This window comes from Procambarus clarkii, chromosome 43 (assembly GCF_040958095.1).
Source record: "Procambarus clarkii isolate CNS0578487 chromosome 43, FALCON_Pclarkii_2.0, whole genome shotgun sequence".
NCBI lineage: Eukaryota > Metazoa > Arthropoda > Malacostraca > Decapoda > Cambaridae > Procambarus > Procambarus clarkii.
Window position 1 is genome coordinate 11,218,072 of NC_091192.1, and position 27,912 is coordinate 11,245,983.

General features: G+C 44.9%; 1 protein-coding gene across 1 annotated transcript in view; it reads right to left on the bottom strand.

Annotated features, from left to right (window-relative positions):
• Positions 1 to 27,912, bottom strand: part of LOC123755713 (uncharacterized) — a 395,205-nt gene that overhangs the window by 108,476 nt on the left and 258,817 nt on the right. Inside the window, exon 3 of the mRNA XM_069300362.1 lies at positions 25,418 to 25,782. Coding sequence (XP_069156463.1) covers positions 25,418 to 25,782 — 365 coding nt within the window. The remainder of the gene's footprint in view (positions 1 to 25,417; positions 25,783 to 27,912) is intronic.

The following is a 27,912-nucleotide window of genomic DNA, read 5'->3' on the forward strand; positions in this document are numbered from 1 at the left end:
GCGTTAGGCATAAGATGACGGTCCTGAAACAACCAAGATAGAAAGGACAAGACCACCCTAACCAATAGCAAACTAAAACAACGAAGACGCAAAAAGAAACAGAAGGAACGCCAGGAAACTTCATACTGCCGCCGAGAAACAGCCCACAGATGGGACACCAACAAAGCGGCCACCTGATCACCATAGAGATGATGATGATAGACTCGAGTAAAAAAAAAAATCTTACGTGAAGACTCGAGGCAAAGATCGAACCAGCCACGGGCCAATCTGTTGAAAGAGGTGGAGCCACGGGAAAACCCTCGGGTTTGGACACTGAGCAAGCAGCGCCTGAAACCAAGGCTGGGCCAGCCACCAAGGGGCCAGAAGGAAAACTCTTCCTTGGTAAGTCTCCAAGCAAGTCAGGACCTGGAGCAACAGCCAAACCGGGGGAAAGAGGTACAAGAATCCCCCCACCTCGACCTGTCCAGCAGAAAGGCATCGATCCCGATGGCCTCGCGATCAGGGAAGGGCGCCGCATATACAGGAAGGCGCCTCGACCACGCCGACGCGAAGAGGTCCACCTCGGGGCGCCCGAACGTCTGGCAAAGCCAACAGAAGGAAGCATTGTCGACCGTCCACTCCGTGGAGAGGGGAACGATGCGAGACAGGCCGTTGGCCAAGATGTTGGACACACTCTGCACGTGAATCGCCAGGAGAGCCAAACCCCCGAGAACTCAGCAGACGAGTTACCCGAAGTGACCAACCCCAAAGAGCCAATGACTGCATCGAACCCCCGCGGTTCAGGCAATGAACCACCGGAGAGCAGTCCGAATGGAGCCGAATCGTCGATCCGCGAGTGATCCAAATCCTCCGAAGAGCAGACCACACCACTGCGAACTCCCGCACTATGCTGTGGGCTCGATGGAAAGACGGACCCCAACGCCCCTGGGGTAGGGTAGGAGCCAAGGCACTGAACCCCAAAAAACCCGAAGAGGAAGCCGGCGACGCAGTAGCTGACGCAAAGCCCCAGGGGTCCGAACCCAGTGATTGGGAGAGAGGCGGAAGGGACAACCCCGATGGAACCAGAACAACCGACGAAGCCAAACCCGCCCCAGCAGGTAGACTAACATCGCGAAGTTTAGGCTCCCACACAGCCCCTCGAGCAACCGCCGGGTGACCTGAGGGCCCACCAGAAACAAACGAAGGCGGGACCGCAGCCGCAGGAGAGACTCCAGAGGGAGAGACAAGGAAGCGGTCGGAGAGTCCCAAACGAGACCCAGCCAAGTTCGAACTTGAGAGAGGACCAGAAGGACCTCCTCCAGTTCACCAAGAACCCGAACCCGGCGAGCTGGGAAAAAACCAAATCCCTGGCTAGCAAGCAAGCCGACCGGCTGGGAGCCCAAATCAGCCAGTCGTCGAGGTAGGCCAACACCCGTCCACCTAAGAGACGCAAACGGGCCACCACAACCCACGTAAGGCGTGTGAATACATGAGGTGCCAGGTTCAACCCGAACGGGAGACAACGAAAGCGGTAACTTAGACGCCCCACAAAAAACCGAGCCAGTCCTGGAACCTCGGATGAATCGAGACATGCCAATATGCGTCTGGAGGTCCAGGGATACCATCCAAGCGTCCGGTTCCAAGAGAAGCCGAACTTGGGACAGCGTAGTCATCCAAAAGGAGGAGCAATGAACCCAAGGGTTCAGACAGGATAAGTCCAGAATGAACCGCAGGTCCGCACAGTCCCGTTTCGGGACCAGAAACAGACAGGAAACAGACATCTGAGGGACGTCGTCGTTTCGACCATGCCCAAGCGAACCCACTCCAAGACGATCCAACACAAAGTGCTAAGGGAAGTGAAAAATCGGATGAGAAAAAGTTGCCCTAGTGTTTACAGTGCAGAGAAGAACATTCAAGATGGCCACTGGCAAGGGGAAAAACAAAACAGAGCTTGATTTTGAGGGATTCAATGAAGAAAGCATTGATATTAGTAGTCTACATAACAAGTTGGTAAATTTAGATACTATAGTGAACTCTCATGTAGAAATAATTAGTAAATTGAAAGAAAGTAATGACCATTTGAATAGCAAAGTTTTATGTCTTGAGGGTTTAGTGAAAGACTTGCGCAAGGATAAGAATCAATTGGAAACAAATTGCAAAGCCATGGAAGAAGAAAATAAACTCTTAAAAATAGCTTTGGAAGAAGTTAAAGTAAATTTAAACATAAATGACTACAATAGGTTAGGCAAGGAAATTCAACAGGAGAAACACCTTTTGTCAGCACAGATGGAGGAAGTTACACAGGGAATAGAACAGTGCAAGAAAGATATGCAACTCACTTATGCACAAGTGGCCAAGGAGAAGGAAAAAATAGAAGAAGCAGTAAAGGAAGTCAAACACTGCAGCAACCAAGATAAAACAAACATTAGGCTAGAAGTGAGGAAAGAATTGGCATCTAACCCGAAGTTGGTGCAAAACACAGTTGATCGGAGTAAGTCCCTGATCATTTTTGGCTGCAAAGAAAAGGCGATAACATCTAGGTCAGAAAGAGCTGTAGAAGAAGCTAAAGTAGTAGATAAAATTGTTGGCCTCGTGGAAGGTCTTACAAACAGAGAGAATGTGTGCGACTACAGGAGAATAGGCAGGTACGTAAAAGGGAAAGATCGACCTTTGAGGATCACCCTAAACGGTGCCAAACAGATGGAAGAAGTACTAAGGAATGCTAGAAAATTGCAAAGGGATGAGGATGGGAAAGGGTGGTCGTTAAGACGAGATCTTTCAAAAGAAGATAGAGAGAAGCTGAAACTGAACCTCGCCGAGGCAAAACATTTAAATGAGAGCAGGAATGAAGAAGAAATAAATTCTTTTTTCTACAAAGTGATAGGGGTAGGCAAACCAGTAAAGTGGTACATAAAGGCAAACCAACAAAATCAATAGAGAGAGGGGGAGTGAAGAATAAGGAGAAGGGGAACAAGTTCCTGAAGATTGCATACACCAACATAGATGGAGTAAGATCGAAGATACTGGAGTTAAGTGATGTAATACAGCTGCAGACACCAGACATTGTTGCACTCACGGAGACAAAACTTGAAGATGTAATTTTAAATGAGGTCATATTCCCAAGGGGCTACTCAATTTGGAGACGGGACAGAAAAATTAGGAAAGGCGGTGGCGTTGCTGTGCTGGTAAAAGAACACCTAAAGGTGAAGGAAATAATGACTGCCAATCCACAAGAAGTTGACATAATAGCACTAGAGATCTGCTATGAGGATGATAAACTAATGATGATAAATGCATATAGTCCACCGCCAAGCAGCACATGGTCAAAGGAGGAGCTAGATAGTAAACGTGAAGGTCTTATAACAATAATGAGAGAGATTATAGCGAGAGCGGATAACGATAGATCACGACTGTTGATAGTCGGTGACTTCAACTTGAAATCCATAGACTGGGAAGCATATGAAGCTAAAACAGAAGATTTTTGGACCTGTAAATTTGTAGACCTCATCCTGGAAACATTCTTGTATCAACATGTTAAACAAGCTACGAGGATGAGGGAAGGGGACGTTCCCTCCATGCTAGATTTGATATTTACCAGGAAGGAGGAAGAGATATTTGACATTCAGTACCTTCCTCCCTTGGGTAAAAGTGACCATGTCTTTTTGGGAATAAAGTATGCAATGCATTATAAGCTGGAAGAAAATAAGGAGGTTGAAGCAGTTGAAAAACCAGACTTCAGGAGAGGACATTATGGTGACCTTAGAAATTTTTTTAGTGAGTATAATTGGACAGACTTGATGCTAGGCAAGGAAGTGAATGAGATGTATGGCAAGTTTTGTGAAATATATGATAAAGGCACAAAAAAATTTATACCAAAACAGAGATGCAGAACTAGGAAACAGGATTGGTTCAATAGAAATTGCGAGAGGGCTAGAGACCGAAAGACACAAAAATGGAATCAATACAGGAAGAGGCCGAACCCCCAAACATACCAGCGATACAAAGATGCGAGAAACAACTACACGGCAGTGAGGAGAGAGGCAGAAAGAAATTTTGAAAAAGGGATTGCGGACAAATGTAAAACAGAACCAGGTCTATTCTATAAATTCATAAACAACAAATTGCAGGTAAAGGATAATATTCAGAGGTTGAAAATGGGAAATAGATTCACGGAAGATGAAAAGGAAATGTGTGAAACACTAAACGAAAAGTTCCAAAGTGTGTTTGTACAAAATGAAATCTTTAGGGAACCAGATACAATAAGAATTCCAGAGAACAACATAGAACACATAGAGGTGTCTAGAGACGAAGTGGAAAAAATGCTCAAGGAGCTCGGTAAGAACAAAGCAGCTGGCCCAGATGGCGTTTCACCATGGGTTCTGAGAGAATGTGCATCTGAGCTCAGCATTCCACTTCACCTGATCTTTCAGGCATCCTTGTGTACAGGAATCGTAGCAGACGGGTGGAAACAGGCTAACATAGTTCCAATCTACAAAAGTGGCAGCAGGGAAGACCCCCTCAATTATAGACCTGTATCATTGACAAGTGTAATAGTGAAAGTATTGGAAAAACTAATCAAAACTAAATGGGTAGAACACCTAGAGAGAAATGATATAATATCAGACAGACAGTATGGTTTTCGATCTGGAAGATCCTGTGTATCGAATTTACTCAGTTTCTATGATCGAGCCACAGAGATATTACAGGAAAGAGATGGTTGGGTTGACTGCATCTATCTGGACCTAAAAAAGGCTTTCGACAGAGTTCCACATAAGAGGTTGTTCTGGAAACTGGAAAATATTGGAGGGGTGACAGGTAAGCTTCTATCATGGATGAAAAATTTTCTGACTGATAGAAAAATGAGGGCAGTAATCAGAGGCAATGTATCAGAATGGAGAAATGTCACAAGTGGAGTACCACAGGGTTCAGTTCTTGCACCAGTGATGTTTATTGTGTACATAAATGATCTACCAGTTGGTATACAGAATTATATGAACATGTTTGCTGATGATGCTAAGATAATAGGAAGGATAAGAAATTTAGATGACTGTCATGCCCTTCAAGAAGACCTGGACAAAATAAGTATATGGAGCACCACTTGGCAAATGGAATTTAATGTTAATAAATGTCATGTTATGGAATGTGGAATAGGAGAACATAGACCCCACACAACCTATATATTATGTGAGAAATCTTTAAAGAATTCTGATAAAGAAAGAGATCTAGGAGTGGTTCTAGATAGAAAACTATCACCTGAGGACCACATAAAGAATATTGTGCAAGGAGCCTATGCTATGCTTTCTAACTTCAGAATTGCATTTAAATACATGGATGGCGATATACTAAAGAAATTGTTCATGACTTTTGTTAGGCCAAAGCTAGAATATGCAGCTGTTGTGTGGTGCCCATATCTTAAGAAGCACATCAACAAACTGGAAAAGGTGCAAAGACATGCTACTAAGTGGCTCCCAGAACTGAAGGGCAAGAGCTACGAGGAGAGGTTAGAAGCATTAAATATGCCAAAACTAGAAGACAGAAGAAAAAGAGGTGATATGATCACTACATACAAAATAGTTACAGGAATTGATAAAATCGACAGGGAAGACTTCCTGAGACCTGGAATTTCAAGAACAAGAGGTCATAGATTTAAACTAGCTAAACACAGATGCCGAAGAAATATAAGAAAATTCACCTTCGCAAATAGAGTGGTAGACGGTTGGAACAAGTTAAGTGAGAAGGTGGTGGAGGCCAAGACCGTCAGTAGTTTCAAAGCGTTATATGACAAAGAGTGCTGGGAAGACGGGACACCACGAGCGTAGCTCTCATCCTGTAACTACACTTAGGTAATTACACTTAGGTAATTACACAGCGCAGGGGAAGAAACCTGCCCTGCCAGCCCCGACTCCCCCAAAAAGGGGGGGGGGGGCATCCAACACCACCGCAGACCAACAGACACAACCCAAAACGCCCACAAATTGTGGGACCAGGCGTGAGTGAACAACGCAACCCTCCCCCCCATCGCCCCATCAATGGGGCAAACCGCGAAAGGGCCGGTGCCCCTTACAAGATCCAGAACCCCACACAGAGCGATCACTGTGCCAACCAGACGAGGGCAGGTCTGAAGAAGGAGCCGAACCTGAACCTGACACCAGTGGCCTACCACGACGAGAGGAACCCCGAGCCCTGGCACGACCCCTCCGGGAAAACCGCACCACGGCAGACACCTCAAACAGAAGAGGGCAAAAAGGCGATGACAACCTATGAGCCAAGGCCCAAGAAGATTCCATGGAGGAACCCAGCACTGCCTGCAGACACACGAGCCAGGAAGCATATAACAGGGAAACCACATCCCGCAAAATCAGCGCAAAAAGCTTCAACGAGGCAGCCGACGAGCGAGTCGCCAAGGACAAGGCGCCAGACCAAGGGACGGACCCAAGCAGCCTCGCATCCTCCACGAGCCAATCCGAAGACAGCTCCAGGAGGGAAAAGAACCGCAAGGCCAAAGCCAAAAGGCCCCGGGCGCGCAAATCCTCCGCAATAAGTGCCGCCGAAAGGGAGAGAACCTGCACATGGAGCTGAACAATGCCAATATCACATGGAAAGGCAGGGGCAAACAAGCACTCGTTTAGGTACTGAAGATCGCCCCCAAGAAAACCTGAAGCACCGTGGAAGCTTCCCGCCACTCTAGCGTGCGGGAACGACAGAAGGAATGCCAGGCATCCGAAACAAACAAGGGGCAGTCCACTACCCAGGAAGACTCCTGAACCTCGTAACGGAGCCAGAAAGGGAACAAAATCTCAAACCTGAATTCTGAGGGATCCATCTCCAAGGCATAATCCGGGTCATGCAACAGGTATGCTGCAAGGGCCGCCCGCACCACACCAGGTTGGATGCATTAAGCCGAAAACCTCAGTTAAGACGGAACCGACGCACCCAGGGGAACACAGAACCGAACCTGGGGGTAGCCCCAGACCCACCACACCGGCGATCCACACCCCAGTTCTGAGGCTGGATGTCAAAACACGCGAAAAACCACTGACCGGAGGGAGGGAGGGAATCCGGGGAGCCTCCACGACTCATCCAGAAAATGGTGTTTCATTACATTCAATGCTGGTTTTCTGGGGGGAGCCCCTACGGCTCCCCGGAGCTAACTATCCACAGAGGAAAAGAATAGGGACTGACCCAGGAGGTGGTCGCCACACACTACTCAACCCGAAGTCAACAGGCCACATCCGCCGACCCAAAGTGACACAGGCCCGACTGGGCCCCAGGAACGTGTACAAGGTAACGAATGGCCAAGGATCCTGTTCGACCACCAAATTCCCCGTGCCTGAACGTCCTCCCAGAACACAGTACCAAAGACGGCGGCAAGAGCCGCGAACTTGCGGACGTCATGGGCACGAAGATAGACCGCAGGCTGGAGAACCTGAAGAACCCCGCGGATGATCTGGGAGACCTGCACCCTCTAACAGGGAATAAGGGAACCGGAGCAACCCAAAGCGCGTCCATGGACCCAGAAGCCGTGGCGTGCCAATAGCGGCGGAGAGCCGCAACCGGACAAAAACAAAATGCACCCCCGGCCCAACTAACCAAGCATCAACAACCCAGGGACCCCTTCGGAAAGCAGCAGTCTCATCCTTCGCCAGGAAAGAAGAAGGCAGCAGACGACCAAATCGATCATCTCAGCGAAGAAGCAGAAAGCCCCTGCGCAGGAGGAGAGCATGAAGTGCACCTACCCGACCCCCAGAGGCCATTGCCAACCGGAAAAAGAGCCATTGAAAAACAAACTGGAACCGAAGGGGCCACAAGAAAACGAGAAGAAAGAAAAGAGAGCACTCTGTCCAATGACCAGGATGGCTCAAGCGGCGCAAAAACAGGCTGGAGGTGAAACAAGCACGAGACAGCTTACGAACGGCGCAGATGAAAGTCCGAAAGCAAGCCAAAGCGGCTCCGCCAGCACCGCATAAAACGAGGCGACAGTATGCGGCAAGTCGACGGCCCCCAACCTCCAGCAGAAATGCCAAGCCGATGCCAACAAACGCAGCCACCGAAGAAGGGACAGAAGGAAAAGGAAGGACCGCCAAAACACCCCATACTGTCGCCAAGAAGCACACAGGCGGGACACCAACAACGAAGCCACCTGACCACCAACGGATGTGAGGTACCCGAGGCAGAACGTAATCAGTCCTGCCAAGGGGCATCCGAGCCTAGGAAGAGGCGGAGCCACAGGAAGATCTCGGGTGCGACCACCAAGGAAGCAGAGCCGGAAGCCCAAGCCGGCAAGGAGGAGACAGAACGTCTGCCGAACAGAAAACTCCCCCAACACGAGCAAGCTCGCCAGGGGATCGGAAACCATGGGTCCGACATGAGACACCAGAGAAGGGACATTGCAAGACTCTGAAAAAACGAACAGGCCGGGCCAGCCAGGAAAACAGGAAACCAAACCCAGCAACAGGAAGGGCAAAAGGTACAAACAAAACACACAACAGTGTGAAGGAGGGAATGATAAAAAGACCAGTAGAAATGTCCTAGTAACAGCGGCCAGGGACAAGTGAAGCAGGAAGACGAGAGGAATGCATGAGGAAGGGAAGTGGTGGAGGCCAACCCCACACACACAGCGTCCAGTGCAGATAAGAGCCCAGTAGGCTCCGGAACTTGAACAGAAAGCGAATGATAGGCAAGGGGTGAGACAAAGAGCCAAAGCTCATCCCCAGCCAGCACAACTAGGCGAGGAAAAGGAGGCTAGGACAGAGTTTCCAAGGAACATGGAAAAGCCAGGCTCGGCACAGCAAGACCGGCAAGGAAGGAGGGCCCCAGAAAAATCAAGGGAACAAAAACCCCAAACAAGGAAGGCGCCAGAAGGAGCACGGAAGGGACAAACAAAATGCCACAGTCATACCCAACACACGCAGCCGCAGTATCAAAACCGCAGCAAAACGTCACCACACTCCCAGAGGAAGTGACAGGTTAGATAAAGATAAACTGGAACACGGGTGGCACACAAACATGGGGACACAGGTAGAAACCGAGTACCCAACAGAGCCACAGGGACGTTAGAAGAAACGTGTGCAATGTAACAGGTAACCGATGGAACACATTAGGCAGCCCATACCTGAGCTGACCCCATACACAGCTCCAAGTGTAGAGACGAGAGAGCCCAGGAGGCACAGAATCCGCACGTCAGGCAAATGACAGGTGAGAGGCGGAACCAAAGAGCCAGAGCCCAACCCCCGCAAGCACAATTAGGCGAGCACATAACACCCTCGACACAGGAAAACATACCACCGAACAGGCACCTCCACCATTGCACTGTGGAACAAGGTGGAGGCGGGGCCCCGAACTCAAACATGGTTGGACAAGCATAGGAGAGGGACAGGATGAGTACAGTCAGGAGCCGCCTCGTATGGGCCAAAAGACCTCCTGCAGTCACCAATGATCCGAGGATGGAATCGGGTGGCGAGAATAAGAGCTGCCAAGTATGGGCCAATAGCCCTGCAGCAGGCACCTCGGTTTTTATATTCTACGTTCTCGAGTACATATGTACACCCTTTCCTACTCCCAAAAACAAAACAGCGTCAGGACGAAGGAGACACCAGACCGCACCTACTCACCTGTAGAACATAGGCGCTGAAGGGCCAGGACGCAAGCCTATGAGAATGGAGGCGGCTAGGGTATCGTGCCCCCATAGCCGAGAAAACCGGGAGCACTGCCCGCGGAAGGCAGGCCAGAGCCGCTCACTCCGGAGAAGAGGAGAGCGGCGAAGGAGGCTCCCCCCACTCAAAAATGCAGGGAAAAACCCTGTGACCTCCCCATAGCAGCACTCCAGAATACCCCCAAGAGCAATGGGGCACGGACTGGAGAATGATAAAAGCGAGAGGCGAAGCCCCCGAGTGAAAATGGACGCAGAACACCAGCACGTGTGCACACCGCCCTGAACCAAAACAAACTCCCACAGCGCATGCACAGGACACGAAAGAACAGTAGCCCAACAGGTTGGGCTACACAGGTCCATCCTACTCCGTCCAACAACAGAGCAGAAGAGTAACTCAACGGATCGTATCCCGAGCGATCCGTTGAAGAAACAGGCCAACTCATGGAAACAGAAGCCAACTTAACCGGCCCATGTAAGGAAAACAACGAACCCAATCGGAACCCAAGTGGGCTACCAATAGTCCAACATGGTGACAAAGAGCCCAACCAGCTACAAGTAGCCCAACCGGCGACAAGTAGCCCAACCGGTGACAAGTAGCCCAACCGGTGACAAGTAGCCCAACCGGCGACAAGTAGCCCAACCGGCGACAAGTAGCCCAACCGCGACAAGTAGCCCAACCGGCTACAAGCAGCCCAATCCGGCTACAAGTAGCCAAATTCGGCATCCCGGACCAGAACGAAAGGAAAACGAGAAATGCCGAAACACAGCGAGGAGAGAAAAGATATGAACAAATGAACGAGAAGGCCAAAAACCCAGAAGCTGCCTGGAATAGGACCTACAAGCCCTAGAAAGGACTGGAGGGAAGCCCCACCTAACGACGACAGATGTACCAGTAAAATGGGAAGGAGCAAAACTGTCTCGAACCTTCGAGAACACATAGAAGCAAACACAAAGGACAAAGGCACAAAAACCCAGTCGCACCCGAGACCAAAAGACATGCAGAACCCCCAGAAGAGGGGGGGACATGACGGAGAAGTCCCATCCCGGAAAAAAAGGGGCGAAGAACACAGAAAAGCACCACCGACAGGACGGAAGCAACGGGCACAATGGATAAGGAACCGAACCCGGGGAGGGGCCGATGCCCAAATACTCGTGTGGAGAGAGGGGAAGGAAAAACCCCACTCCACAAAACAGCAAGCCCTGCCCAAAGGGGTAGAAAAACCCCAGGGGGAACCAATGGGGCCTGAGGCCCCCCACGTCAGCCTCACCCTAGCCCCGGGAATCCACCCGGCAGGCCCCGAGGCCGAGCTGTCCCCCCAAAGCCCCAGCCTCAAGACAACCGAGGCAACTGTGTAAAAGCACTAAGGAAGGGAGTCCACTGGCAGACTCTTACAACATGGCTGGAGGAAACAGGCTCGAATGCCCCCGTCGCTACCCCGGAAGGGGAAGTCCCTGAGACCAACCGAGTCTCAAAACCATGGTAGCCCCGCCCCGACCCCGAACCCACAGACAGCAAAGACCCGGAAGTAGGGAGGAAGGGGGGGGGGGACCTGACAAGACCACCAACGAAAACGGGGCAGCCTCGGGGCTTCCGGGGAGCAAACAACTAGCGCATTGCCACTGAAACCCAATGTGCAACGCCCGTGCAGCCTGCACCCACATAGTCAGCATAAGACTGGGTAACCGAGTCACAAATAAGCAACTAAACTTGCAGGACCCCAGGCCGAAGGTGTCACCGACCTCACAGGCTGCAGACAGAGGCAAAACCGTGAGAGTCACCCTGAGACAAGTGAACCCTTGAACTCGCACAGAGCGAGGGGGGGGGGGGGGAATCTGGGGCCACATCTATCGGGCCCATGCTCCCCCTTGGGGTTTCCCAGGGTCCTGAGCGTTTACTATAAGAGGACTCGCACACAGGTAATCCCAGGCAGGGTACTGCTAACCCTTGAACTCGCACAGAGCGAGGGGGGGTGGAATCTGGGGCCACATCTATCGGGCCCATGCTCCCCCTTGGGGTTTCCCAGGGTCCTGAGCGTTTACTATAAGAGGACTCGCACACAGGTAATCCCAGGCAGGGTACTGCTAACTGGCGCCTATGGCTATCAAACAAAGTTCTAAGAGCTGAACCCCCGGGACGTGTACACTCACGGGGACCTAGCAGGGGGAACCACCGGAAGAAAGAAGAGAACTTGGCACAAAGGAGGAAAGAACCAAAGGCAGAGCCCCCCACCAGGTAGACAAACAAAAAGAAAAAGAAAACCCCGCAAGAGTACAGCGTACCCAGAACCGGCCGCTATGATTGGTGAAAACAAGCTGCGCAGCACCCTGTGCCCTGTCAGTGCAAACTGCCCCTTACCTTAAAGCAAACAAGGAAGACAGAACCCCCTATCACACAAAGGGCGGCTGAAAACCGAGCAGCAAATGGCCTAGCAGAAGCAGGACCCAAGGAACTTGTGGAAGGTAACCACAAGCCCCAAGGGCAGTACTTACAGGGCACTTAGGGAAGGGAACCCTAGGCACATGCAGGCCAAGTACTGGAGACTCACTCCCGGCTCACGCACCACCTAGAAGACAGACACCACACCCTAAGTATAGTGCTGAAACAACCACTGGAGCTGGAGCACACAACCGGTGCCACTAGCATCAGCCAAAGAACTGAGGTGTGGATCGCCGGCGTGGTGGGTCTGGGGCTACCCCTTCCCCCTCCCGGGGAGGGGGGAGCTGCGCAGACAGCGGCGCGATGACGGGTGACGTCATACTAGTTTGCTTGTTTTTGTTTGGGGAGTTCTATCCATTTGTTTTGCTTTTGGTTGCAATTTTCACCAGAATAGGGGTTTGTTTTGGGACGCCTACCTTTCTGGGTGCCTAACCTGGTCGATGGCAGACATAGAACTACACGGGAGTTTCTATAGGCCATTGCTTCCCTTGCCTCTCTAGAGGGGGGTCAGGTTCTGGCTCGTGGTCCCCGGTAGGCCCATAAGAACTCCGTACACATGACTGATGCCAAAGTCTGGCATTAGCATATCAGCCTGGTAAGCTCCATGGAGCCGTAGGAGCTCCCCCCAGAAAACAAAAAGAAAAACAAAACCCCGCAAGACGACAGCGAACCCCAAGGAACAGAGCCGGCTGCTATGTCGGGAAAACGAAGCTGTACAGCACCCTGTGCCCCTACCAGAGCAAACTGCCACTTACCCACAGGTAACAAGGGAGAACAGAATACCCAAGAGCCCAACGGGCGGCCGAAAAACCGAACGGTAGAACGGACAAGCAGAGGCAGGTCCCGAGCAGCCTGTGGAAGGTGGCCCCAAGCTCCAAGGGCAGTACTTACAGGGCACCTAGGGAAGGCAGCCCTAGGCACATGCAGCCCGAGTACTGAAGATAACTCCTGGCTCTCGCACCCCTGGAAAAACAAACATCACACACAAAGCACAGTGCTGTAAAGACACTGGAGCCAGAGCACACGACCTCTGCCTATAGCATCAGCCTCAAGAACTGAGGTGTGGGTATCCGGCGTGGAGGGTCTGGGGCTCCCCTTTCCCCCTCCCGGGGAGGGGGGAGCTGTGCAGACAGTGGTGCGGCGACGTGTGACGTCATACTAGTTTGCTCGTTTTCTGTTGGGGAGTTCTATCCACTAGTTCGGCTTTCAGTAGCAATTTTAACCAGAATAGGGGGTTTGTTTTGGGGCACTTACCTTTCTGGGTGCCTGATCCAGTCAATGGCAGACATAGAATGCTTCCAACCACACGGGGGGTTTCTGTAGGCCATTGCTCCCCTTGCCTCTCTGAGGGGGCCCAGTTCTGGCCGTGGTCCCCGGTAGGCCTAAGAACTCCATACACATGACTGATGCCAAAGTCTGACATTAGCATATCAGCCTGGGATAGCTCTGGGGAGCCGACGGGGCTCCCCCCAGAAATGGTGACAGTCACCCCTGAGACAGCACACAGCAACCTTCAAACTTGTATGAAGTGAGCTAGAATTTGAAAGATGCATCCATAGGTTCATCTAGCCCTGACAGGGTTTTCCAGGGAACATAGGATGACTGCTACTGGAAGCTCAGGGAAGGTGTTGCTAACCGGTTAGACCCAAAGCTAACGAGGGAGAGATCACAAAACTGAAATCCCTGCGATGTGTACTGTCACGGGGGCCTAGCGGAGGGCCACCCAAATACTGTATTATAAGTGGTCATATAGTCACACCAGGCAGAACCCCCCAGCAGACACACACAACAAAAATGAAAAGAAAAATCCTGCAAAAGTACAACGTCCCAAGAGGAAACAGGAATCGTCTGCTGCATAGATAAGCTGGCTGCACAACACCTTGATGCCCCACCCAGCAACAATACCACTTCCTACTCAAAGCCAAACACCACTTCCTATCCAACCCCAGCTGGCCACAGGGACAGGGAAAATGCCAAGCAGCAAAAACCCATATGGAAATGGCATCCCGAACACACCACGGAAGCTATCCCTGACACGCAAGGGTAGTACTCACAAGGCACTTAGGGAAGGCTGCCCTATGTGCATGCACCCCCAGTACACTTCAGGGACACCTAGCCACCACACCATGAACAGCAGAGGACACCATGAAAGTAAACTTTACTTTGGAAACCCAGTCCAGAGATGATGTCAACCCTAGATCGCTTTAACCAACGAACTGAGGCTGGGTAGCCGGCGCGGTGGTTCCAGGGCTTCCCCCTCCCCATCACGGGGGGATCGGAAAGGGGCTGCACAGACGAGCGACACGACAGCGTGGTGTGATGTTCGCTTGTTTCCTTGGGAATTGAGGGAGTTTACCTCTCTGTTTGACTTTCATTTGCATTTTTCTTACCTTGTGGGGTCTGTTTTGTTATGCCTACCCTCCTGGGTGCCTAACCCCGATCGATGGCAGATAAGGTAAACCCCCAGCAACAGGGTTTTTTTCCAGGGCCATTGCTCCCTGTGCCTCTCTAAGGGGGCCAGGTTCTGACTCGTGGTCCCCAGTAAGCAGAACTCCATTGACTAAAGCCCCAGTCTAATGTATTGCATATTAGTCTAATAGCTCCAGGAAGCCATAGGGGGTCTCCACAGAAATTGTATACAATCCACAAAAGACAGAGGGAGCAAAAGGCCATCAGTGAAATCAAGAGGAACCTAAAATACTTCTCCTATGCAAAATCTATAACAAAAACTACATCCAGCATTGGGCTCTTGTGCAAGGGAGATGGAGCTTTCACAGATGGCAACAAAGAAATGCATGAAAAATACTGTGACAACAGTACGATTCTGTTTTTAGTGAGCCCCTGAACACATTGAAGATTGATAACTCAAACGAATTCTTCATGAATGTGGTACCAACATCAAATCATATGTCAGATGTCACCCTAGCCCCACTGGATTATAAAGTAGCCATGGACAGTATGCCTATGTACCCTGCACCAGGCCCTGATTCCTGGAACTTTATATTCATTAAGAATTGCAAAAATACCACTATCACAGACCTTAAAAATAATTTGGAGATAGAGCATGGACATTGGTGTTATCCCCAATGCACTTAAAACAACAGAGATTATGTCACTCGACAAAGCAAAATAGGAGGAAGTTAAGAAACTGCTAAAAATACCAGATCAATAGCACTAACATCACACATCATAAAAATATTTGAAAGAATGCTAAGAAGTAAGATCACAAAACATATGGAGTCATGTCCACAAAACCCCAAACAACATGGTTTTAGAGCAGTATGCTCCTGTCTTTCACAACTGCTAGATCACTATGACATGGTGCTAGAGGCCATGAAAGACGAGCAAAATGCCAAAGTTGTAATTCACAAATTTTGCGAGCGCATTCAACAAATGTGACTGTGGTGATATTGTACACAAATCAAGCACAAAAGGAATTACTAATAAAGTAGAAAAGTGGATCTTCAGTTTCCTAACAAGCCGTAGAAGTCAATAAAGTAAAATTCGGACCATAAACTGAGCTCAGTCCCCCAAGGTACATACTGTGTTTGCTCCAGTTCTATTGCTCATCTTCATATTGGACAAAGACAAGGACACAAACTATAATACCATATCATCCACTGCGATAGATACTAGAATTTTTTATGAGTAGACAATATAGAGGATATAGTAATTCTCCAAACTGATGTAAATCAGGTCTTCCAATTGGCCACAGAAAACAACATGTTCAACAAAGTTAAGGCCCAGCTACCCTGCTACAGCAAAAGCAAAAATACCAAAGAGGAAACCACATATAAAAATACCATAAAATTAAACTGCAGACAGCAAAGGCAATATAAAAGAGTTAGGAGAAATCATATAGGAAGACCTTACTTTTCAAGCTCACAATCAACCAGACCAACTCATAAGTCTGAATGCGAGCAGTGGCATCTCTCAGCCTAGTTGACCAGGGGCCAGATTCACGAAAGTACTTACGCAAGCACTTACGAACCTGTACATCTTTTCTCAATCTTTGGCGGCTTTGTTTCCAATTATTAAACAGTTAATGAGCTCCAAAGCACCAGGATGCTGTTTATAACAATAACAACAGTTGATTGGGAAGTTTTCATGCTTGTAAACTGTTTAATAAATGTAACCAAAGTCGTCAAAGATTGAGGAAAGATGTACATGTTCGTAAGTATTTGCGTAAGTGCTTTCGTGAATCTGGCCCCAGACCATCAGGAAGCCTGGTCAGAGACTTGGCAGCAGGGACATTGATTCCTAGAACCAACAAAAGGTAGCCAAAAGGTAGGATAACCCTGATCTAAGAGAGGTAAAACAAGGGTAAGCAATAACACACACAAATCATTCAGGCTGTTCAATATGAAAAAAACATAATTTAACTGGGTAATGTATGTGGTTCATAAAGTATGACTTAATAAAATTGGGTTCCAACTGGAATGTATGAAAACAGAGACTCATCCTTAACCTACATTTTTTCCAATGTCAGCAGCTAATATTTGTCAAGCAGGTTACTGATATTAATTACACTCTTGTCTTTAGGATAATGAATGGAATGTAAGTAGGAAGAAATAAGTAAAAGATAACAGAAGAAGTGGAGGAACAGAAAAGACCAAAGATGTGGGTTTGGGGTAGCAGAGATGGTCAAGAAAATTGTCCATGGTTTGAACATATGGAGAGGGTAATGGCTGACAATTCAAGAAACACATACAACAATGAAGTGTTGAGGGCACTGGAGTGAAGGATAGTTATATTAAAGAAATGTGAAGGATACCAGATCGTCCCACGATGAAAACAGAAGGGAGTTAAACAGGTTAGATTACATAAAAAAAGGTTGCCTTAAATGTTTTTCTGTTGTAGCTGTCCCTGAAAACTCCTCATATTAACTATATTTTAAAGCAAATTACAGTCCAAATTACAGCATGATGCAAGCACACATTTTTAGTATTACAGTACCATCATGAAAATAAATTCAATCTGAACCCATATTTTACTGGATATTTTATGCATGCTTCCCTTTCCTGATCATCTACACATAATGTTCTTGTAGCAATTGTGTTCAGTTGTGTAATATAACCAATAGTAGCTATACAGTAACACAATTTTATACAACCACATATCTGATATGCACATTGGGTGCCTTGTGATCCTCCTGCAACCCTTTATTACAGAGGGAAAATTAGGACAAATTAATATTTTGGAAGATAGCCTTAACAGCTCCTCTTAGCTGCTCCTATCTGCTAAATATAATGAACTATTAGTATCTACTGATTAATTTATCTAGAAACCAACATCTTTTAAAACCACTCTTTGAAAGTTAAAGAAAATGATTAATTACAAACATAATTCTGTAAAAGAAAATACAGTAGTGCCATCCATGAGCATAGTCGAGCATATCAACTTGGAACAATAAAGATTGATGACTGATGAAGATTAAGCCATCCAAGAGATGGCACGGTCACAAATAGCCTACAAGTTAGAACAAGAAAGATGTTCATGAGCACGATCTATGAGTTTCTAATTTCATCTTCTTAGTTTCCTACACTGAGCTTTAAATTTGCTCTGTACCTAGTGTTACCCAATCTCCTAATTTTTATGTAGTATCAAACAACCTTATCATTGTGTTCATTGCTGTCTTCTTTTATGTGCTAGCCATATGCTGTATTGTGACTACCAATTTTTGTCAACTACCATTCAAGCTGTCATTGCAATCGATCTTATATTGTTTCTGCTGTATTGTGCCTACCAATTTTTGTCAACTACCATTCAAGCTGTCATTGCAATCAATCTTAGCTACCTATGTGCTTTAATATACTGTACCTACAATTTTCTCTCATCTTCTTTTTTTCATTCCATGTAACTTATCATTTTTTTGTCTATAAATTTTGCAAGTATTTACCTCCTTAAAATTTTCTTAGATTAAGGACCTGCCCGAAACGCTGCGCGTACTAGTGGCTTTACAAGACTGTAATTACCATATTATGTATCCTCACATTCCCAATGTACATTCTTGTATATGCATAAATAAATAAATAAATAAATAAATAAATAAATAAAATAAGTCAAATGAGGTGTGAAGGTCATATACGGGTAATATAAGGCAAAATTCTTGCCTATCAGTGACTACAGGGACGTGAGGACATCCTAGTAGTCACTCACATCCATACGCCCCTACAAGGATGTGATTCTTCATGCCCCGCCCCTACCTGTTTATACCTGGCATGCTAACTATCTCTCTCAACACTAACCTTTTCATCATATGTTTTATTAAAGTTGTGAATGAAATTTGATTCAACAACGTCTTCCTTTAATGCATTCCACTTACCAACCACCCAGACAAGAAATGAATTTTCTTACATCTCCAACTCGGTTGTGTATCCAACTTCCACCGATGTCCCCTTGTGCTTCCTCCTTTTAATTTAACCCTTAGACCGCGTATATTACTGCGCATATTGGAGGCCTTGTAGCGAAAAATATTCAAATTATGTATAAATAACTTAAAAATGTTAAACAAATCTCCACCTTATTGGCTTCAGTGTCGTGAAACTTTCATCAAAATATTTTCAGAAATTGATTTTAGACGGATTTTTTAAAAATAAGAACGTTTTGTTGATAAGAACAGCTCCTAATAACTGGAACTGAAGGATTATGCAGTAATAAAGAAATGCAAGCACCTGTTCGACGCTCAAAGAAGAAGAATAGTAGTAAGAAGTGTCCACAAAGTGGATATGCAGTTGGTGCCTTTATATCATTGCCGAGTAATTCATAACAACACCAATAATAATGAATAACTATGTTAATATGCTCTATTTTGTTATATATCATAAAAATACAGTGTCCAATGTTAATATATGTTACTTTCATCAATGTCCTATAAATATTTTTTTTAGGGGAATTTTTATTTTTTAAGATTTTAGTTTTTTCTCCTTTGCTTATTATCTGATTTTGTTGTAACCTTTACATCCTGGAGAGTGCATATGTTTCCCTAACTATGTGAAGATAGAATGAAATTGGGCAACAAATAAATCAGTCACAACTCGCAAAACTTGGGACTTTTAATTTTTTTTTGGCCGACTTTTTCTCTGATTTCAAACTCTATTTTCTTTGTCTCTTTAGGTTGTTTTGATGATTAGGGACCAAATTAGGACTTTTTCACATATATAAAGTACAGTGGCACCTCGACTTACGATTGCCCCTACTTACGATAATTTCGAATTACGATGTAAATTTCATAAAAAAATGCGACTCGACATCCGATGGTGTCGTCGACTTACAATATTTGTTGGTACACGTTCGGGTCGACCGAGCACGTGGTTCCCGGTCACGCGGCTGACCTGCCTCAGTTTACTACAGCTGCCCGCTTAGTGACGATCGCACCTATAAGAAATTTCGCTTTTGTGGTGATTTTTTTGCATTTTGAACATTAAAGTAATTATTATATATCACACCATGAGTCCCAAGAAAGTCAGTGGTAAGGCTCAACATATGAGATCCCATATAAGGATGACCACAGAGCAGAAACAAGAGATCATTCGTAAATATGAAGATGGTGTGCGGGTTGTTGGACTGGCTAGGCAGTACAACAAATCTCAGTCAACAATATCCACCATACTGGCTAAGAAAAAGGACATTATGGGTGCTAAAGTGATGCATCATTACAGACAAATGTTAAAACGAAGGGAAAAACACATGTCTCTTGACAAATTTGTAATAAGATAAACAAGCACTGAACCACAACCAGGTCCTAGTTGTATTCAGGCGAAACGTAGGAGAGAGAGAGTACCCCAGAGAAAACATCACTGCCTGATGTGATAATGGAAGGGGACTCCCCTTCCAAACAGTAACAACTCTCCTCCCCCCCCCCCCTCATCACCATCTTCCATATGCCATCAAGAGCCCTCCATAAAGGTAAGATAAACTTTGGTACTGTATTGTAGTTAGAAATAAACATTGTATTCAGTATAAAATGTATTTGTATGTTAATATTTTGGAGGGTGGGGAACGGATTAATTCAAATCCCTTTATTTCTTATGGGAAAAATCACTTCGACTTACGATCCGTCTCTGGGAACGGATTAGCATCGTAAGTCGAGGCCCCATTGTATACCCTAAATATATCTCCTAAATCATTATAATTATTATAATTATCCCTATATTTTGTGTGTTTTTGGGGTTATTTTTTCTTGACTTCATTTCAACACATATTGACCTACAACTTTCACAGATTTGAGTACGAATGCCCAACAATGTTTATTAAAACATAAAAATAAATTAACGAATTAAAACTACCTTTATTCATTGTTGATAACTTCAACTTCAATTATCTCTGAAAGTAGAGTTTCAACTTTGAGTGGCTTCTAAAATTCCAGTTTTTGACCGATTCTCACTATTTTGACATATTGTGTGCTCAGCTGTCTATTTTACAATCCCTTCAGAATGGATTTTTCATAAAATTTATACATTTTGAGTTATAATTTGTTTTGGTGTAAATTTGTCGCATATTTCAAATGCCCTATTGACGATTTTTTTTACCGTAAACTGTACTGAAAACCTATATTTTAATTTGATGAAAATGAAGTCCATATGCTATTCTGAGAGTATAACAACTTTCCTTGAGATGATTCTTGAGATGATTTCGGGGCTTTTTTTTAGTGTCCCCGCGGCCCGGTCCTCGACCAGGCCTCCACCCCCAGGAAGCAGCCCGTGACAGCTGACTAGCACCCAGGTACCTACTTTACTGCTAGGTAACAGGGGTATAGGGTGAAAGAAACTTTGCCCATTGTTTCTCACTGGCGCCTGGGATCGAACCCAGGACCACAGGATCACAAGGGATCCTGTGGATCACAAGGGATCACAAGGGACTTTAAATGAACAATTGGTGAAAGTTCATATTTTTCATTCTGAATTGAAAATCTGAAGTTTTCAGTATTCAATTTTAAAATTCATTTTTATTTTTTTTTGTTTTTTAAGTTACGCTGTGATCATTTAGACAAAGTTGGAGCATTTGCCTAGTTGATTATTGCAAAAAAAATTGGAAAGTGTTTGTGCAAGTTTTAAAACTCTATGTTAAATTATTTTATGTCAAATCATATATGTATGTATTGCACGGTCTAAGGGTTAAATAGGATCTTTTTGTCTACTTTATCTATTTCCCCTCAGGATCTTGCATGTTGTGATCATAATCCTTCTGTTTCTTTTCTCCTCTAAGGTTGTGAGAGTTTCCCTCAACCTGTCCTCACTGCTAAGGTCTCTCAATTCTGGTACTCAATTTGTTGACCAAACCTGATATTCAATAGTGCATTGACGGTACTTAGTTCTTGCAAACCTCTGAACTTTCTCAAGTTTCTTTTTGTGCTTCACAAGGTGCAGGTTCCATGCTGGTGCCACATACTCAAGGAATGGTCTTGCACAAGCAGTGCGTACAGACTTAAAGCCTCCTTATTTTGATTCTTAAGTGATGTTCGTATGTTTGCAAACTTCCCATATGATGTTGATGTTATCCTCTTTCCATGAGCTTCTGGTGTTAGTGTTGAAATCATATCCACGCCCAGGTCTTTTTCTCTTATTATTTCTTGTAATTGTCTTCCCTTCATGGTATAGGTAAATATGGGTCTTCTTTCTCTCTCTCTCTCGTATGCAAATTCCTTACTTAACACTTATTTGAATTTAATTCCAGCAGCTAATTATCTGCCCTCTCCTGAAGTTGTTACTCTCTTCACTTACTATGCACCATTAGCAAACATTAACATGTACAATTTCACTCCCTCTGGGATGTCATTTACATGAATTAGAAAAAGCAATGGACCTATGAACATCCCTTTCCACTCCTCTCCAGCTAGACATATCCTCTCCTACAATGACCCTTTGGTTCCTGTCCATCGGGTACTCCAGTACCGAATCACGTGCCTTTCTTGAAATCCCCACTTGTCTCTTTATCTTGGAAAGGTTAATCCTGTAACCTAAGGATAGTTACAGAATGAAAGCAATGCCTGTGGTGTCTCATTTTCCCAATAAACTTTGTCATGACACTTTGAAACTGTCTTGACCACCACCACCTCACTTAACTGCTCCAACCATCTACCACTCTGTTTGCAGAAAAGAACTTTCTAAGATTTTTTTTGGCACCTTTGTTTTCTTAGCTTCAATCTGTGACCTCTTGGTCTTGACGCTGCATATTGAAAAATGTTCCTCTGTTTATTTTGACAGTTCCTGTTACCTTTTATCTGTAGTGATCATGCTGCCTCTTTTCCTTCTATCTATTAGCTTTGGCATATTTAACATCTCTAGCCTCTTCTCGTAGCTCATTATTCAATTCCAGAAGCCATCTAGTAGCACGTCTTTGCATCCTTTCCAGTTTACTGATGTTCTTTTTGAGATATAGGCGCCATACAACAGATGCATATTTAAATTTTGGTCTAACAAAATTCATGAGCAATTTCTTTAGTATTTCACCATCCATGCATTTAAAAGTAATTCTTAAAGTTAGTTGGAAAGTGTAGCATATATTAGGCAGTTGATAGTGGTAAGGTTTGCGATGTTGTGTGCCTTGACTTTAGCAAAGCTTTTGATACAGTTCCACATAATAGACTGATTAATAAGATAGAGGCTCATGGTATTGGGGGTGCTATATTAATTTGGATTAGGGCATGGCTATACCAAAGGAAACAGAGAGTTAGTATAAATGGGGGTTAAGTCAGAGTGGGAAAATGTTGTAAGTGGAGTGCCACAAGGCTCTGTCTTGGGACCTCTGTTGTTTATAATATATATAAATGATTTATATTCAGGTTTGAGTAGCAACATTTGCAAATTTGCCGATGATACAACAATCAGTAGGGAAATTAACATGGAAGACAACTCGCTATCACTTCAAGTTGATCTAAATAGGGTTTTGAAATGGTCAAAAGGTTGGCAGATGCAGTTTAATGCTGATAAATGTAAAGTTCTGAGGTTAGATGATAATGATAGAGTTGCAAGATACGAGCTAGATGGTGTTGAGATTGCGAAGTCGGATTGAGAAAGGGATCTGGGAGTTATGATTAGTAAGAATTTAAAACCAAAGGATCAATGCATGAATGTTCGTAATAAAGCAAATAGGACACTGGGATTTATTAATTGAAGCGTTAGTAACGAGACACCTGGTGTTGTTCTTCAGCTATATCTTGTTCTGGTTAGGCTTTATTTAGATTATGTAGTTCAGTTTTGGTCCACGTACTATAGAATGGATATAAATTCACTTGAATGTGAATTCAAGTTCACTTCAGCTGAACAAGTCTACGTGGGTGGAGACGAGGACAGGTTGACTAGTTTAGCAGTTACCAGGGAGGATGTAATTAAACAAATAATTAAACTTAAACCAAACAAATCCCCAGGGCCGGATGAAGTGTTTGCCAGGGTGCTTAAGGAATGCAAAGAGGAGCTTTGCGACCCACTGTCTAACATATTTAATAAATCAATAGAGTCAGGCAGAGTGCCAGAGTCGTGGAAGGTTTCTAATTTGATACCAATTTTTAAGACAGGAGATAGATCACTTGCGTCAAACTATCGGCCAATTAGCCTAACGTCTATTGTGGGAAAGTTACTTGAATCGATAATTGCAAATAAAATTCATCTTCATCTTGAAAAACATAAATTAATAAATGAGTCCCAACATGGTTTTACAAATGGCCGTTTATGTTTAACAAATTTGCTATCTTTTTATTCCAGCATAGCTGAGGCAGTTGATAGTGGTAAGGATTGTGATGTTGTGTATCTTGACTTTAGCAAAGCTTTTGATACAGTGCCATATGAAAGACTGATTAAAAAGATAGAGGCTCATGGTATTGGGGGTGCTATATTAAGTTTGGTTCCAAGGGGTTGTCATAGCCAGGGGGTGGTAATGGAGGACGAGCTCCCATGATCTATAAAATGCTCCTATATGGCATGTGTCTCCAATAGCCTCTGACAACCAAATCCAACTCCTGGCCTGCACAGGTGGCTTAGTCTTTAAGTCCGGCAGAACTGCTTTTACTGACAGGAGAAGGGGCGAGGGCATGCCTCTGGCGCCTTAAAACCAGCTGCTCCGGGTAGATGGGACTCGATAGCCTGGGAAGGCAGCCCATCTAGGGGAAGGAAAACCCTGATTTTAAACCTCCACTGCCTTGTGGCCATACCTCTTTTTTGGGAAAGGCTTCAGGAGTCAACCTCGAGGAAAAATCCGGAGTTGGAGCCCCTAAGGCAGTTCATTGTTGACATTGACCTCGTTCTGGCAGCTCCTGCGACGTTGCTGGAACCATGTGTATTGGCATTTGCCTTTCTATTGGATAATTTCAGCAACATGGAGAGGGGGGACCTGCTGCATGGGTAACAGCTTCTCCTCCATATCTACCTACCCAGGCTTTGTATCTAATCTACCCAACAACGTTACATTGTTGGGTAGATTAGATACACAGTGTTTAGTGAGTTTCATATTTATTTAGCAGTCCTGGATACAGCAGTGTCGTAGATGTTGAGACGGAGCTTGGAGCAGAGCAGAGAGTTGAGTGAGGCCAGAGTCGCGGAGCTCTATGTGGGAGAGCGTTGTAGCTCGATGCAGTCCTAGTCTGCTATCTGTTCTGTGTCGAAGCTGTAGTATCTTGGGGTCGATTAGAACTGCATACGACGAGTGCTACATTCTTGACTGGAAGTTGTACTAAGAAGAGCTTTGTTTCTCTCATTAAGCTAATGCTTTTGGAGCGAGTATATTATTGGGATAATCTACTCGCTACAGAAGTACTGTATATTATTGAGATAATCTACTCACTACAGTTTGGTTTAGTTTTACTATTTGTTTAATTACATCCTCGCTGGTAACTGCAAAACTAGTCAACCTGTCCTCATCCCCACCCACATAGACTTGTTCGGCTGAAGGCATATTGGTAAATTCCTCTTTAGTAAATACAGAGATAAAATATTTATTAAAAATACTACTCATCTTCTCGTCATTATCCGTTATTTGACCTGTCTCAGTTTTTAATAAACCTATTCTTTTCCTAGTCTTTGTTTGATACAACTGAAAAAACTTTAGGATTCGACTTTGCTTGCCCTGCTATGCAAACTTCCTAGCTTCGTTTTGCTTTCCTTCTCTTTTTTTAACATTTCTAACCAGTTGTATAAATTCCTGTTCTAAACTGACTTCCCCATTCTTAATCCTTTTGTACCACGCTCTCTTTTTACCTATAAGGTTCTTCAGATCCTTTGTTATCCACTTCGGGTCATTAGTATTCGATCAGAACAGTAGAGATTTAATTTTAAGATGCAGTTTTTTAAGCAAAGATAAACATTGCCATCATTCCATAAACATGTAGAGTATATGCAATAAGACAAGTATTTTACCTGCTGTTGTTGGAATGCATGGGGATGTTGTTGCTGCTGTTGCTGCTGTTGTTGTTGCGGCTGCTGTTGCTGCTGCTGTTGAGGATTGAACTGAGCCGTCATCTGTGAGGGTGGGGGTGCCCCTCGTGGCATCTGTGTTGGTGTTGGTGTACCACAGACCATCTGGGCAGGTGAAGGTAATCTGGTCATATGTACAGCGTTGTGAGGACCACAGGTCATCTGTGATGGTGTTACTGGTCCTCGGGTCATCTGTGCTGAATTTGATGGCCCTCGGATCAATGGAGATGATGCTGGCACTCGAGGCAAGGGCGTGGGCGTCTCCACCACTTCTGATGTTTTTCGTTTCCGTTTTTTTCTTCCATCCTCTGAAAAAATTGTAGTTTGTTAATGATTACAGTATTTAATATAAAAAATAATGAAACTACTATATGTGGAGTAATTACATGAGGAAACTCGAGGAAGGCATCCCCTGATAACAGGACATTTCAGGATATCAACAATACTGCATTACAGTACATAATTATTTTAGTAATTATTTTGTTATTATAAATGTTCTGCAAGTCCAGAACAATAGAAAGGAAAGATAAAACTGGATATTTTAATATTATATTTACAGAATGTGAAAGTCAAAAGGCCTTCTACAGTTTCTTTTTCTTATGTTACCATTATGAATGATAAAACCCAGATGAGGTATATGGTATACATATACATTGATGTGTGAAACGCACCAATTTTTTCAAGGAAAGTTCTCTTTCCTTTCTCTCAAGGTAAGGAGGTAACCTCAAGGTAAGGTAGCACTGTTCCCTGGATGTAACATTCTCAAAAGGAATGGTGGATTTCACACTGCCATCTATACTAAGGGAACCAACATACGATTGTGCCATAATGCAAGCAGTGCCCCAAGAAATACAAGCAGGTTGTCGACACCTATGTTCCCTGTGCTGTCACATAGCAACAGTTGGAAGCAGGTTGATGAGATACTCAGTAGAGTTAAGCAGGTCTCTGTCAACGAGTACTCTGAATACACTATAGTTACAGAACAAGCACCCTAGACCGACTTATATGGCACCTTAGATCGACAGCCACAGCACCCTGGACCAAAACACAGCATCCTTAACCGAGCAACATGGTGTCCTAGACCGACAGACATGGCACCCTGGATAAAGGGTGGACTATGGACTGACAGACAGGGCACCCTAGATCAATATGGCATCCTAGACAAACATGGCACTCTGGATAAAAAAATAACTGCTGCTCAAACGTCTTCACCACTGCAGTGTCCACCAGACCTTGTTGGTGGTTTGGTGAACACTGCAGTATGCAGTTTGATATAAGAACCACAGCCTGGTTGACCAAGTGCCCTTTGAAGGTGTTCATCAAATTCCCTCCTGAATATTATTAGGAGACTGTTAGCAATGCCCCTTGTATTTAGAGAGAGTTGTTGAAAAGTTTTGATGCATATAATGTTTATTAAATTATCCAGGAGGCATGGCAGAATATGTAATAGCCCTATTGCACCCATTCTTTTCAATGGGAATATTTTACACATTCTAATGTCTTCCAATCTCTTATAGAAATTATTTGTGTGTGCACATTTAGAAGCAATTCCTCTAATATGTGAGACTTTAAGCAGTCCCATGACATCCAAGACTATGTCTTGGTCTAGTAATTATGAGAAGCAGAAATGTCTAAATTTATGTTGCCCAGGGTTATGCAGTCATTGTGATTACAGTGCATGTGTTTTGTGATCTGATAAACATGATTTCAAAGTTTTTGAGTGTGACGTTAGTGCTAAATCTATATTTTTAGTATCCGATTTGTGGCTGCTTTTATGGATTTGTTTTGACTGTTGCCAATGGAGATGGTTAGTTTATTGTCCACCCCATACTAATCCTATAAGTGGTAGTGCAAAAAAGTATTAGATGGGGTAAAATAGTTCTTAACAGACCTCAGCATCTGATATATAGTGCCTGTGGTGCAGTGGTAAGACACTCGCCCCGTACTTCACAAGCGATCTGGCCTGGGTTCGTATTCTGACTAGAAAGAATTGACTCAGTGCCAATCCCTTACTGTATACCTCTGTTTACCCAGCAGTGAATGGGTACCTGTTGTTAAACGATTCCCGGGTCGTATTAAGGGGAAAATTAAGATTTAAGGACCTGCAGAAATTCTATGCATGCTAATGGCTTTACAACTACAGCGAGAAACAACTACACGGCAGTGAGGAGAGAGGCAGAAAGAAATTTTGAAAAAGGGATTGCGGACAAATGTAAAACAGAACCAGGTCTATTCTATAAATTCATAAACAACAAATTGCAGGTAAAGGATAATATTCAGAGGTTGAAAATGGGAAATAGATTCACGGAAGATGAAAAGGAAATGTGTGAAACACTAAACGAAAAGTTCCAAAGTGTGTTTGTACAAAATGAAATCTTTAGGGAACCAGATACAATAAGAATTCCAGAGAACAACATAGAACACATAGAGGTGTCTAG